Below are 13,976 nucleotides of genomic sequence, written 5' to 3' on the forward strand. Positions count from 1 at the left end.
CAGAGCAGCTGCTCCAGGAAAGGGTGTTTGCACATTTCCTGAGTATAGCAGCCCCTTTTCTGTGGTTTGGAACTCAGAGGAGTAGCCTGCACGGGATCTGGTGTGGGGTTGGTGCATTGGACATGGTTTTGTTATGGGCTGACTGTGATCAGAATGAATGGGCAGTAGGCGCTTGTCTTCCAAGAGGTAAATAGAAATCTTACAACTGCTTCCACAGAAACACAAGGGATATGAGCTATAACTGGTTGAAGACTTGTGTTTTGGATCCAATTTTGAGTCTTTGGGGCCAAAAGACCATTTAATTAAATTAATTATTTATTTTAATTCTCACCCGAGGATATTTTTTCATTGTTTTTCAGAGAGAGTGGAAGGGAGAGGGAGGGAGAGAAAGAGAAAGAAACATCAATGTGAGGGAGACACATCTATTGTTTGCCTCCCACAGCCTGGGGTTGAGCTTGCAACCGACAGGATGTCCTTGGCCGGAATCAAACGAAGGACCCTTTAGTCCACAGACTGACTTTCTAACCACTGAGCCAAACTGGCTAGGGCTAAAAGATTTTAAAATCCACCCACATCTTGTTGGGTGGATTGTTGAGTGGCGTGCTGGGTTGTGCTCAGCACTGGAGTTACAGTGGTGAACAGTTCAATCACAGCCCCTGTCCTGCAAGTACTCCCACATGATGGAGAGTGTGTCCAGAGACATAAGAGAAATCCTGGTCCCCAGATCAGAAGGAATTACCCCAGTCTGCTGAACCCCAAATGCATAGTCTAGCCTTTGAAAGAATCATGTATCAAAACCAGCTTGATTTTTCTCAAACAGTTGGGGGACCAGGAGGTATGGGAATCTCGCCATTTCTAAAATACTGATCTAGGGCATAAAAATGTGTATGACAGCAAAGTAAATCCTTGGGTCCCTGTTCATTCAGCTGCTGAAAAAGTCGCTGCTGATGTCAGATTCTTGGGAATTAAAGGCAAAAAATGCCTGGTGGTGAGCGATGGGGGGCGACCTTTACAAACTAAATTTGTGCCATATCCAACATCAGACATTGGCAATTTAAATCTTGACTTTGTCATTCACAACCTATGTGGCCTGAGTAAGTTTCTTACCTTCCTAATTCTCAGTTTTCTCTTCTGTAAAATGGGGCTAAGAAGGCCTCTCTTGCAGGGATTTGAGCGGATTAAGTAAGAAAATGAACACGAAGGCACCTGATACACTGTGGATGTCCAACATGTATCTGTTTTGTCCTGATAAATACTTTGTTCTGACTCAGTCCTTTTAGAAAACATTTAGGCTCAGATCCGGCTGGGATAAAAATTGTTTTCAGAATACCATGTGGTTAAAAAAAAAAAAATACTTTCTGGGCTTGATTCCATGTGGGACTCAGCAGACGAGCACAGATTGTTCCAGCTCTTGGCACCTGGTTTGCTCTCACACGAGGCCCTGCTCTGCTGCGGGCTGCGATGGTAAAGGGTCTGATCACACTGCAGCTCAGAACACTCAGTTCAGTAGAGAGGGAGCCTCTCGCCCTTGCTGGCAGGAAGAGCTGTGATTTCTGCTACAGGAGGCTGATGCAGCAGGAGAGTGGGGGCTGGCATGGGCCTGGCCTCCCCTGGGTCACTCGGTAGATAGGACACATCACAGGGCATGTTATTTCTTGGCTCTGGATGGGCAGCTCGAGAGCTGGTGGTAATTATGTCTTCCAGTGGGGGATGACAGCACAAGTGGAACATGGCAGTGTTCTTCAAGGAGGGGCAGGCACTGGGCACAGATGCTGCCAGGAAACTCCTTTCTAGGACAGTGGCTGTGGGGTGTCAGCAGAAGGCCCTGAGGCTGGGTCCTTGACCAGTGGAGAGGCTGTGTCTGAGGACAGGGCTGAGCGAGATGCTGGCCACATTGCCCAAGGAGCTTGTTCTCTGCAGAGAAGCAGCGTCGGCCTGATTGTGAAGGCCTGGCTGTGGGTTTTGCTTTGGTTTTTCCATAAGCAGAGACATGCCAGACCCTCTGATGGCCAGGACAAGCCTACTGGATGCTTTCTCAGAGGTACCTGGAGGCAGGGAAAGAGCCTGGGAATGAAGCCAAAATATCTAGGTTCTAATCTGAGTCTCAACAACCTATCTGTATGCTTTTGGGTGCCTCCCTGGTCTCCCCAGGCCTCAGTCTTCTCATCTGTAAAATAGGGCAATAGTTTGTGAGATTTGTGAGATACCACTTACAGAGTGTCCACAGATTAGTTCCCTTTCCTTCTCTTACACTGTTTGTGTCCAGGGTTAGAGAGGAGATACAGGGCTGGTCAGAAGCAAAGGTTATTACTGTTTGAGGCCCTGCAGCCCACAGAACATCAGACCTCGGCTGGCAGAGGAGCGCAGGGTAGCAGAAGCTGCCCTAGTCTGGCCATCAGGGGCTCTGCCTTAACTCCCAGGACCTTCTGGGGCTTAGTTTCCCCATCTGCGAAGGGAACATAGTGGTTTCATTCTGCCTCTCCATGGAGGTCACTGTGAGGCCAGATGAGATGATGGACATGAAAATTCAGCTCCTAAAAGGGTAACGCATGGCACACACATAAGGGATGGCTGTTTGAACAGAAGCTGGCTGCCATGGGTTTCACAGGGGCTGGCCCACATGGGGAAATGGACATTCCCTCGTGGGCCTTCCTGTGAGGCCCGTATTTGCTCCGTGGGTATTTGTTCAGAGACCAGATGTGAGGCGTGGTGGCTGTGATTAGCTGTTGGGTGATGGAAGATGGAGAGAAGCACGTTGCTTTGGCTTTGTCTCCTCTGACCTACTAGGAGGCCTGGGGTGAATGTCCTTTAGTCTGGGGGAGGCCGCCCCTGGGAGTGCAGCCAGAGGCCCAAGACTAGGAGCAGGGACAGCCCTATGAACCTGCCCGGGATTAAGTACCTGGGTTCAAGGAGAGTGGGGAATCCCCACAGGCCGGAGGCAAGGGAGTGGGCCTGGGGGTTATGCCAGGGGACGCCAGGGGAGAATATTCTGCCATTATTCCAAGACTAGTAAGGACCATGATGGTGGGAATAAAATTTAGGGTATATATGTTGCTTTAAGGGTCACAGGCTCAAACACATCTGTTACTACATTTGATCTGAAGGATTTCCTGGTGAGGCCATGTAAATGCTGAAAGGAAGAGAGTGTGCCTGGGACTAGTTGAAGGCAGGCTGCTGATGGAGCTGGGAGCCTGCGTGTGGCTTTAAGGGCCCTGAGCCCGGGGGAGGAGGGAGCAGTACAGCCAGGTGCCCAGGGCAGGGACTTGAAGACTTGAAGCCCCCAGGATGTTGGGGGCCTTGCCGCCTGAGGCTTGCTCTGGTCCCCGAGCTGCACCTGAATTCCTACCCCGCTGCTCTCCCCCACGGCTTCAGCTTCCTTCTTTCTGCCCCATTTCCCCCACCCCGCCCTGTTGCCATGGTTACGTACTTAGGCCAAGCCCAGCAAGCACCGGAGCATTTCACCACAGCCCTGCCCCAAGGCCATAGCAACCGCTAGGCAAACTTCTGCTTTTGGCTTGCCTTTGGGGAACCATGCTTCCCTCTTGGCACAGGCTCCAAGTCCCGAGGACCCCTGAGAAAGTGCCTCCCTTGCTGTCTGCCTCATGGGGAGCCTCTTCCCTGTCCCTCCGCTGAAACGATGCTGCTGCAACCTCTTCTGTTCCTATTCTTATGACCTAATTCCTTCCCGGGGCTAGAAATCCACCCCTCCCTTCCACCAGGCCCACCCTAGAGACACTGCTCTCTTAAAGGTCAAGGTCTAGGGCAGACAGGAGGAAGTTCCCCCCACCAGGTCCAGAAGTCTTTCTCTCTCAAATGTCACTCGTTCTACACACGTGAACCGAGGAAAGTGCTTTGTGAGCCTGTACTGGGGCTGGGAGTTTAGAGACATGCCCCTGCCCCCAGGACTGGTTGTAGTGTGTGCCCACTGTTAGGGGAAGACTAGGGGGTCCATCCTTGCCTGGCGAGATAAGTGCAGATACCTGCTTCGAGTTGTGACAGGCCAGCAGGCACCCAGATTGACAGAGGGAACAATGACAGGCTGTGGTGAGGATAGGGAGCTGCAGGGGGAGTTCCATGTGGGGACTGGGGAAGACTGGGGAGCTGGGTGGAGTGGAGAAGCTAGACTTTATCCTGGGGCAGTCTAGAGGGGGTTGGGAGTTGGATTCTGGGATGGGCTACTCTTCAAGGACAGACCAACCAGAACTGAAACTTTTGCTGACAGCTTGCTGCTCACCTGCCCCCTGAATGTGACTGGTCAGCATGGGCGAGTCCCCAGATCCTAGATGTGCCCAGCCAGGTTTCTCGCTCTGTCCCACAGAAAAGCCACCTTGCAGGCCACCTGCCCTGCTCCCTCTCCATCAGGACCTCTGTCTCCCACCAGCATTCTAGCTCAGATGCCATTCGGTACCTGCTGCTGGGAGTGGGGACTGTTTCCCATCCTCTCATTCCCTAATACCCGCCACCCCCAACACTGCCTGGTGGAAGCTACCCCTCCAGGCCCTATTGTGGGCAGCCTGAGCTGGGGAGTTGTTGGAGGTGAACGCTGGAGGGGGGAGTGGGGATGAACATGGCCACACACAGAATAAGTATTGGAGTTTGTGTTCCTACACAGCTCAGTGAAATAGCTCCTGCCAAGCATCTCCTTAAAATTCCTTCTCCCTTCCTGTTGGTGCCTGTGTGGGTGGATTTCACCAGGAAGGAGGGGGTTTCTCTGGCACTTTCCCTCTCCAGTCCTCTCCCTCCTCAACTATGTCGAGTGCCTGACCTGCTCTTGTTTACCGGGCTGGCACAGTGCTCAGCCTTTATGGGCATCTCTTGGCCTCCCATACCCTCTCCTAGGGCCGCTCCATGTCCATGGTGGCAGTGGGCAGCCCTCGCCTATTACAGACCCCTGGCCTGAAATGCCCCCGTGGGCGAGTCACTTCCTTGGGTCTGATAAGCACTGTGGCTTCCAGAGCCTCTGTGGGAATGCAATTGAAGTCTGCACGGCAGGACATGCAGCCTACATCCAAAGGCCATTGGGCTTCTGCTTCTGTAGCACTTGGGAGCCTCCACCCTGACCTGGAGGAGGGGTAGTGGTCCTGGCTGGAGGGGGTGGTGGTGGCGGGGGGAAGGACCATCTGTGACAGGAAGGATTGTCTGGATCTGACCAGCAGGATCTGGCTTTTAAGGGCCAGCAGTTCCCCTTTAGTCTGTCAGGAAGGTCTGAGGTCCTGTGTGGGAAAGTAGAGGAAGGTGAGTCTCAACACACGGAGGAGATTCTGACATTCTACAGAGGGAGGGGGATGCTGGGAAGAGGCCGTTGTGGGCAAAGGGGAGAAGAGGTGGGAGAGGGCAGGATGCTGGGAGCAGCCAGCAGGAGCATCTGGCCAGAACTCAGCTTTGCTTCAGTCCTCAGTGTGTATGTTGGGAGGTGGGGGAGGCGCAGGGGCCCCAGAGCATCCCCAGCCTGGTCCCTGCCCTGTTGCTACTCAGCTCAGAAACACTGTAACTTCTGTTCAGCTGTTCCTGAGTGCTGTCCCCAGGGTATGGGTATAAGGGGACCTGGACTGCATGCTATAGGCCACAGAACAAGAGGGTCTGGGATCCCTGATGGTGAGATTTCAGGCTTGGTGACACAGCGCTCCCCCTTCAGACTGTGGCCTTCCCCTCCCTGAGCAGCCACCTGGCAGCTCTGAGCTACTGAACTGAGTGCTGGATGCAGCACAGAGACCTCAAGTTTGGGAGAGACTTTTGGGGGAGGAAGAGAGTTCTATGGTTGGAGGGGGTCAAGGATAGACATGTGGGTAATGGGAAAGAAGTATGGGGGTTCCTTATTAGAGGGACTTGGGAGACCCACAGAGTAAGAGAAGAGTGCACCGAGGGCCCAGGGCCTGAGCTTGCCTCTGGAGTCAAGCAGCAGAGCCACCCATCTGATCGGGACAATTCCATGTGTTCTCTGAAGCTGTTTCTGTGAGGGAACAATTACAAATACAAGAAGCTCTTCCACAGGACAACTGGTCTATCTCCTCAAAAATGCCAGTGTCCAAAAAGACAGAGGAAGGCCAAGGGGCTTATCCAAGATGAAAGGACACTAAAGAGGACCGTGACCCTGGATTGGACCCTGGAATGAGAAAAAGTAAATGACTAGAAAGGTCATCGATGGATGGGTGGCAAATTCAAATATGAACTGGTTTTAGATGGTAGTGACATCAGTGTTATATTCCCCGACTTTGGCGTTTCTGTAGTGGTTATAAAAAGAATGTCTTCTTGTGTTTAGGGGTAAAGGGTCATATTGTCATAACTTACTATCATTGTTTTTACGTAGCAGAGAGAGAAACGGCAAATATGGTGAATGTTCACAATTGGGTTTACTGTTGTACTATTCTTGCAACTTTCCTGTTGGTTTCAGGTTTTTCAGAATAAAACATTGACCGCCCAGAGCTCAAGCCTTGAGAACTGCTCCCTCACCCCAGCCTGGGCTGAGAGCGGAGTGTCTCCTCTCTTTGGAGAGGGCCTTGGTGGGGGTGAGGAAGGACCTACCTGTTTCTGGGAGTGTGGCCCCCTCCCTGGCCTGGGTCTCGGCCTGGAAGGCAGGGGCTCTGTGGGTACAGGCACCTGTGTATTATCTGTCCTCACTCTTTCCCAACCCATGTCCCTCTGCAGGCTACTCGGGATGTGGTGTTGAGCCGGACGCCGGAGCAGGAGGAGGACCGGGCGGTGAGCCTGCGGAATGCAGCAGCCATTTACGACCTCCTGAGCATCACGCTGGGCAGGCGGGGCCAGTACGTCATGCTCTCTGAGGTACGAGGCACCCCAGCCCGGCCCGCCCAGAGTCGCGTGGTACTCAGAGGAAACCAGGGGGAGCCCCCACTGGTCCTCCCCCATGTCCCTTCCCCGCCTCCACCGAGGGGTGCAGCTCTGTTCTTGGGAGGCCAGGCTTGGGACTGTGCCTTTCCAATGCCAAGAGAGCTGCCCTTCACTGGCAGTGTTTTTGCTTTTACTAATGTTATTTTTGCGGTTTTCTTTTGAAATTAACACACGTCATTGTATAGAAAGGCACAAGAAGAAAATTATGTACCCTCAGTTTCCCCCAGAAATGACACTGGTGGGTTTCTTTTTGTTGTTCAAAGATATATTTATTGATTTTAGAGAGAGGAAGAGAAACATTGATGTGAGAGAGAAACACTGACCAGTGGCCTCCTGTACACGCCCTGACCAGGGATCAAACCGCAACCTGTGTGCCCTGACTGGGAACTGAACCTGCACCTTTCGGTGTATGGGACGACACTCCAACCAGCTGAGCCACACTGACCAGGGTGACACATGTTTTGTGACTTCCTCTCCTGGCAGAGATCTGACCCCCCCCCCCCATTCTGTTGGGCAGTGCTCAGTGAGCTGTGCCCAGGGGGTGGTACCTCTCTGTGGTAGGGGGGACCAGGGGTACTGAGCTGCCCCTCTCTTCTGCCCCCTGCCCACAGTGCACGTGGCACACACATTTTTGAGCTTTCAAATCCAGGCAGAGATCAAGGTGGCTGTGGGGCCCTTGTCTCCTTGTGATGGGAGTGAGCCTCTTGGCAGTAGATTCTCTTTCCACGTGTTTCAGAGGGCTCTTGAAAGGAGGGACAGTGACATCTGCCAAGCCCCTGCTCAAGCCAGGCATAGTGCAAGGAGCTTTCTGAGATGGTCCCCTCTTTAATGCTGGAAGGATAAATGTTCTCTCAAGTTTACCACAAGGAAGGCGAGACCCACAGAGGTGGTTTTTGTCCAAGATGGCACAGGGCATGATGTCGAGCTGGCATGTGAACCCAAGCCACTGAGCTCTCAAAGTGTGTGTTGTCTGATCCTGCGTCCCTCACCTGTCCCCCACCCCACCTGATCATGGCCACACGGTGAATCCTGTCCTCATATACTGGCAGTAGACTTTGTCAGTGGGTATAGAGAACAGCGGGATGAAGAGGAACCATTCTATCCATGAGCTTTACAGTCAGCCTGCTCTGCCACTCACAGGCCTTGTGACTCTGGCAAGTCATTCGGACCTCAGTTTTCTCATCTGAGAAATGGGGGTAATTAGATAATCCACCTCACAGGGTTGTTGCAAGGAGTAAATGAGTTATTACATGTAAAAAGCTGAGAACAGTGCCATGCACAATATTAATAAATGTCAGCTGTATTATTTTTATTGGATGTCTACATCTTGAAAGCATTTCCATAAATCTCATTTCATTTGCTTTTCTCCATCACCCTGTGAGATCATTCACATGCTATGGAGGTGGGGAGCGAGGGCCAGAGAGGGCTAGAGACTTGCGTGGGATAACACAGCATGCCTGTCGCATGGACAGGTTACCTGGAGTTTTCTGACTAGAACCAAGTACAGGCTCCCACAGCCTCTGAGGGCAGTGACTTGGGCAGTGATTACTTTGTGAGGGCGGGATGGGCTGGGGCACATCCTGGAGAAGTGCTGACCCTCTTCCTCTCTGCAGTGCCTGGAACGAGCCATGAAGTTTGCATGTGGAGAATTTCACCTTTGGTACCAAGTGGCCCTCTCCATGGTGGCTTGTGGAAAGGTAAGGCCCAGGCACTGGAAGTTGCACATTCACTCTTGGAGGACTCCACTCCCCTCAGGTCCCTCCCAGAGGTGGGGACTACATGCGGGACTCAGAAATGTTGTCGGGCATCTGGTTTTCATCTCCAGGAGAGAGGGCATGGGAGGGCCACATACAGACCCCTGTGTGAATCCAGTGTCCATGTGTGAGTTTCAGGTGTGCCAGGTATGCAGTGTGAGTCTATGGCTGCTTTTTTCTGAGAATATGTGCACGCATGAGGCATTGTGGCATTTCCATGGGTAAATTGATGGGCCTGACTGCATGAGACAGGCACGGGGAGACGGTTCCAGCAAGGGGAATGTTGTTCCATTTGGGCTGTAGCCAACGTCCTGCCCCCAAGTGTGGAGTCAGGGAAGGACCCCCCCGTGAACCTGGAGCTGACCGTATCCCCGGTTGAAGGGCTGCATTTGCTCTCTACCCACCAAGCACTGCTCCAGCACCCCTCATTTTCCCTCGGATGAGAATCATGCTTATGTAAGCTTCTATTTTAAGTAGCGACATGATAGGAAAAGCTTTCTGGGGCTGGGTGCTGGGGCTGTTGGAACTGAGGATGCTTCGAAGGCAGGAAATAAGATGGCAAGAGCTCGCAGGTCATTCCAAGAGCTGTAAACACCCAGGGCCCTTTCTTGGGGCTGAGGGAATTCCTCGCCCCCTCCTCCTCCGCCTGCCCGCCCATCTGTGCCACCTGCCATTTCTAGCCCCGCAGCCGTCTCCAAGGAGGGCCCTCTAAGCTTGCCAGGGCCTCTGTCACAAGTGGAGGGTGCACAGGCTGGGTCCTGGCAGGGACAGGGAAGGAGAACAGGTGCTGTAGCCTGACAGGTGGGAAGCACAGCCAAGAATCAAGTGGGGAACCTTCCCTTCCCCTGCGCTGCTGGGCACTTGTCTTCCCAAACCTCTTCCTCCTCTCCCATAACGTTGGCCACCCCACAGAGCAGGACATGACATTCTGGGCTCTGTGCTCAGTGGGGCCTTTTCAAGGCTCAGGGAGAACTCAGAACAGAGGTGGGGAGGGAGGAGCCAGGCTGGAGCTTACATGGAGCCTGGGCAGACAGCTCACGGTGGCATGTGACAGCTTCCTCCCTCCAGGGAACAGAGAAAATGCCTCTAGTTTTGTAATAGTGAGCGTGGACCAGGAGGAGAGCCAGGGCCGCAGTGGTTCTCACCCTTCTGTGAGTCATGCACCCCTTTGAGATGCTAAGGAAAGCTGGGGTCCCCTCCTCAGAATGATCACACATGAAGTTAGCTTTAATTTCTGTGTTTGCTCCTGGAAGCCCCCAATCTCAGGAGAAGATGCCATGGATGGTATGGGGTCTTCCACCTCCTTACTGAGAAGAGACAGGCTCAGAGGGGTCCAAACATAGCCCAGCATGTTTCAGGGTCCAGGGAGCTGGTGTCCCGGCCCGGCTCCTTCATAGACCAGCAAGGTGCACACAAGAGTGGGCTTACAGATGGGGTGTGGGGTGACTGTTGAGATCCTCACATGAGGCTCCTCACGCTGGAGACACTGGGTTGCACCTACCCCTGGGTTGGGTGCAGCAGGAGATTGTTCTAGAATACACTCTCCACCTCCCTGAGGAACCCTGCCCACCAGATTGGTCAGCCTGGTTGGCCAGACCTCACCTTTTCTAAGATCCTAAGGCAGAAAGCAAGGTTCTGGACCTGGGATTGTGCACAAAAGGTCTCCCAGGAGGGCAGATAGAAATGTACCTGGCACTTCAGCCTGCAAGAAGAGAGGGAGTTCCATGATTTAGGTCGCTCTATCTTTTGGTTTCCTCAGCAGTCCCATTGGCTGCGTTGCTAGGTAACGAGTATGACAAAAAATAAAAACAAAAAAAATGCAGGCTGCCCTGCCTGTGGAGTCCTCAGATGGCTCCTTAAATAGCAGCGTTTTGTGGTCTGTGTGGGGGTAGAATGAATGTGGGAGGGTCAGGGTTAGAGAACCCTGTATTTTAGGGAGGCGCAGGTCAGCAGCTGGGGAAGGAAGCCGAGGAGAGGCCTCGAAGCTTGTGGGGTGTGTGGCCAGAGGGGCCGGGGTGAGGGTGCTGGGAGCAGCATGCACAGGAGGGGCTCGGGAGAGGTGGATGCCCTGCAGCCCCTTCAAGCCCCTCCTGCAGCCTCCCTTGCTCCAGCCCACGCGGGGCGCTCTGTGGGTCTCCCAGCCTGCCAGAGCCTGTCATCTAATGCCCTCTTGTGCGTGGTCCTGTTTCTTGAGAGAGCAGCGGGGGATGGCAGTGCTTGTCTTCTCTCCCCAGCCTTCCTGACAGCCGGTCGCCATGGCCTCTTGCCCCTTCCCACAGTACTGGGTACAGAGCAGGCTGTTGACCGAGACGTCTAGAACTGGCCTAATAAGCCTGAGCCCAGAGCCCAGGGCTCACATCTGGGCTGAGAAAAGCTCTCCTTCCTTAGCTGGTGGAAAAAGGAGGGTTAGCTCAAGAGAGGCTGGGAGGCCAGGGTGGACACAGACCAGTGGGGTCCCAGGTCTGCATCCACCAGTCCCTCACACCATGCTGTGTACAGGTGAACCCCCGTTTTCTCAGCAGTACCTCCGGAGTTGCCAGGGAGGGTAAGAGCTAATTGATGGTGAGGAGCTCAGCCTGCAGTAGTGCCCAGCATGTGGGAATTGTTGAAGTTACACGCATATGTCCCTGCCTACTTGGGGCTCACACAGGAAGGGGAGTGTACACACTGGGTGGTAGGGGGTGGGGGGGAGGAGGTCACTGCTGAGTTCATGGAAAAGCACTGGACTCAGTCAGAGGTTCCAGCCTTTAGCCTGGGGGGGTGAAGGGAGGGCAGGGGGAGCCGGGAGACAGAGGCGGCCTCTCTGGCCAAGGCAGTCACCACAGAGACAGGATAGGGCAGTGGTTACAAACTTGGTGCCAGACTGTTCAAACCCCAGCTCAGCCACTTATGGGCAGTGTGGCTTTGAACAAGCTACTTAACTTCTCTACATTTCTGTTTCCTCATCTGTGAATAGGGGCATAGCACCTACCTCATAGGAGAGTTGTGAAAATTAAATGACTTAATATTGTAAAGCACTTGCAACAGGTGTCAGCAGCCTTTCTGCAAAGGGTCAGAGAATAGACATTTTTGACTTTGCAGGCAAACAGTTTCTGTGGGAACTGCTCAGCTCTGCCTTTGCATTATGACAGTGGCCACAGACAATACACATATGAATGGATGTGGCTGAGTTCCAACAGAACTTTATTTACAAAAGCAAGCAGAGGGCCTGACTTGGCCCTGACTTACAGCAATGCTTGGTCCGTAATGGGATGTAGATAAGTATTGCTGGTGTTCTTCTCATTACTGTGGTTAGCTATATTCCTGCCTGGCTCTGGATGCTCTCCCCTGTGGCCCTCCGTCCACACTTGGCCAACCTCAGCAGGTCCAGTCTCATTCCATATCCATGACTGAGTCCCTAGAGCCTTGGGGGGTCCCCAGATTCCTGTCTGGAGGTTCTCTCTGGCTCTGCAACCTTGGCTTCTCTCCTCCTCATCTGCCAGCCTTTACACTTCCACCCCACTCCCTACCACCTACCCTGCCTCCAAGTCCATGTGGTTTTGGCCTAATCTTATCATCTATTAACCCAAGAGTGTTGAACTCAGAAGTTTGAAAGAGCTCTTTTCTATCTCTGAAATTTGTGTGGTTCACATTTGAATTCCTTTTAAGGTATTTTTTATTTTATTTAATTATTTATTTATTTTTAAATTTCTCTTTATTGTTGAAAGTATTACAGGTGTCCCCTCTTCCCCCCTCATTGATCCCCTCCACCCTGTATCCACCCCACCCCCAGGCCTTCCCTATACCAATGTCTGTGTCCATAGGTTATGCATATAAGCATATAAGTTCTTCAAGTAATCTCTCCCCACCCACTCTACCACTTCCACCTTCCCTCTGAGATCCCTCAGTGTGTTCCATGCTTCTATGTCTCTGGATCTATTTTGGTCATCAATTTATTTTGTTCATTATTTTCCACATATGAATGAGATCATGTGGTACTTGTCTTTCTCTGCCTGGCTTATTTCACTCAGCATAATCTCCAGTTTTCCTCCATACTGTCCCAAAGGGTATGAGATCCTTCTTTTTTATAGCTGCATAGTATTCCATGGTGTGAATGTCCCACAGCTTTTTTATCCACTCACCTACTGATGGGCACTTGGGCTGTTTCCAGACCTTAGCTATTGTAAACTGTGCTGCTCTGAACATAGTGGTGTGTAAGTTCTTTCTGATGGGTGTTTCGGGTTGAATTCCTTTTAAAGAGCTTCCGTCTGTTGTCACCTTAGCTGTTACCATATCCCTTCTGGGTAGGGGTCACATCCTCCATTCTCCAGATGAGGAAACAGGTCTGGGAGGGATTTGTCTGCCCACACTGCCTGGGCTCCTACTGGGCCCTCTTCCTGGCTCTTGGGAGGACAGGGGCGCAGAGCCAGGACTGCCCGTTTGGAAGGTCCGCCCACCGTGCGTGAGGCGCCCGGTCTGTTGCATGATGGCGTTGCCTGCTCTTTCCTCTGCAGTCGGCCTACGCCGTGTCTCTGCTACGGGAGTGTGTGAAGCTGCGGCCCTCGGACCCCACTGTGCCTCTGATGGCCGCCAAGGTCTGCATTGGGTCCCTGCACTGGGTAAGTGAGCTGTGGGCTCAGGGTGAGCAGGTCCCTGCAGCTTCCTGCGGGAGGATGGCAGCAGGTGGGCATGAGACAGGGGCATGCCCATTGTGCTGTGTATATACCGTTGATATAAGTGACAAAGTATGGAGAGAGCTGGATGAGTCAGAGAGGCTTCCTGCAGGAGGAGGCCTTGGACGTCTGGGAAGGATCCATACAGACCAGTGGTAGGCCCTTCCATCACAGCTTGCTTTCCCCAGCCCCATGGTTAGCAGGAAAACCTCTTGCTCTCCAAGTCTTTTCAGGGAGACTGCTGGCATCTTGCACCCTAGACATAGGACAGCCTTGGGATGTGGGGGTATGTGGTTGCCGGCAGAAAGGAGACACCCAGGCTGAGCAGTGCAACAGAGGGTGGTGGTATGGGCTGGAGAACACAGAGAGGGTGTTCCCAACCTCTAGCTCACAGTCCTACATATTCGCAGGATTCCTGAGAAGGACCTCAACCCCATCACTGAGATGAAGCCCAAAATACACATCTCGCTGAGGTGGGTGGGGGAGGGCATCTGCACTCCCAGAGACTGCCAGCTTTGAGGTGGCTGTGGGTCCACCCAGCCAACAGCCGCCTTTGCCAGGAAGTCCTAAATTTAGGTCTTCCCGCCGTGGAGGAGCTGTTTCCCTCAGCAGCATAATTACAGTAATTATGTGCATTCAGATTACATGGTAATAAAATTAGGATCAAATCAGTCCAAATTGAAATCAGATGAGTTAGGAGCAAAGTAATCAATGACAACAT

At 52.7% G+C, this 13,976-nt stretch overlaps 1 protein-coding gene across 2 annotated transcripts in view; it reads left to right on the forward strand.

Annotated features, from left to right (window-relative positions):
- Positions 1 to 13,976, forward strand: part of TTC7A (tetratricopeptide repeat domain 7A) — a 107,005-nt gene that overhangs the window by 43,450 nt on the left and 49,579 nt on the right. For both annotated transcript variants that reach the window (XM_081156666.1, XM_081156667.1), the window contains 3 exons: positions 6,646 to 6,783; positions 8,463 to 8,546; positions 13,097 to 13,201. In XM_081156666.1, the coding sequence (XP_081012792.1) occupies positions 6,646 to 6,783; positions 8,463 to 8,546; positions 13,097 to 13,201 (327 nt within the window). The remainder of the gene's footprint in view (positions 1 to 6,645; positions 6,784 to 8,462; positions 8,547 to 13,096; positions 13,202 to 13,976) is intronic.

This window comes from Miniopterus schreibersii (genome assembly GCF_964146895.1).
Source record: "Miniopterus schreibersii genome assembly, chromosome: 13".
NCBI lineage: Eukaryota > Metazoa > Chordata > Mammalia > Chiroptera > Miniopteridae > Miniopterus > Miniopterus schreibersii.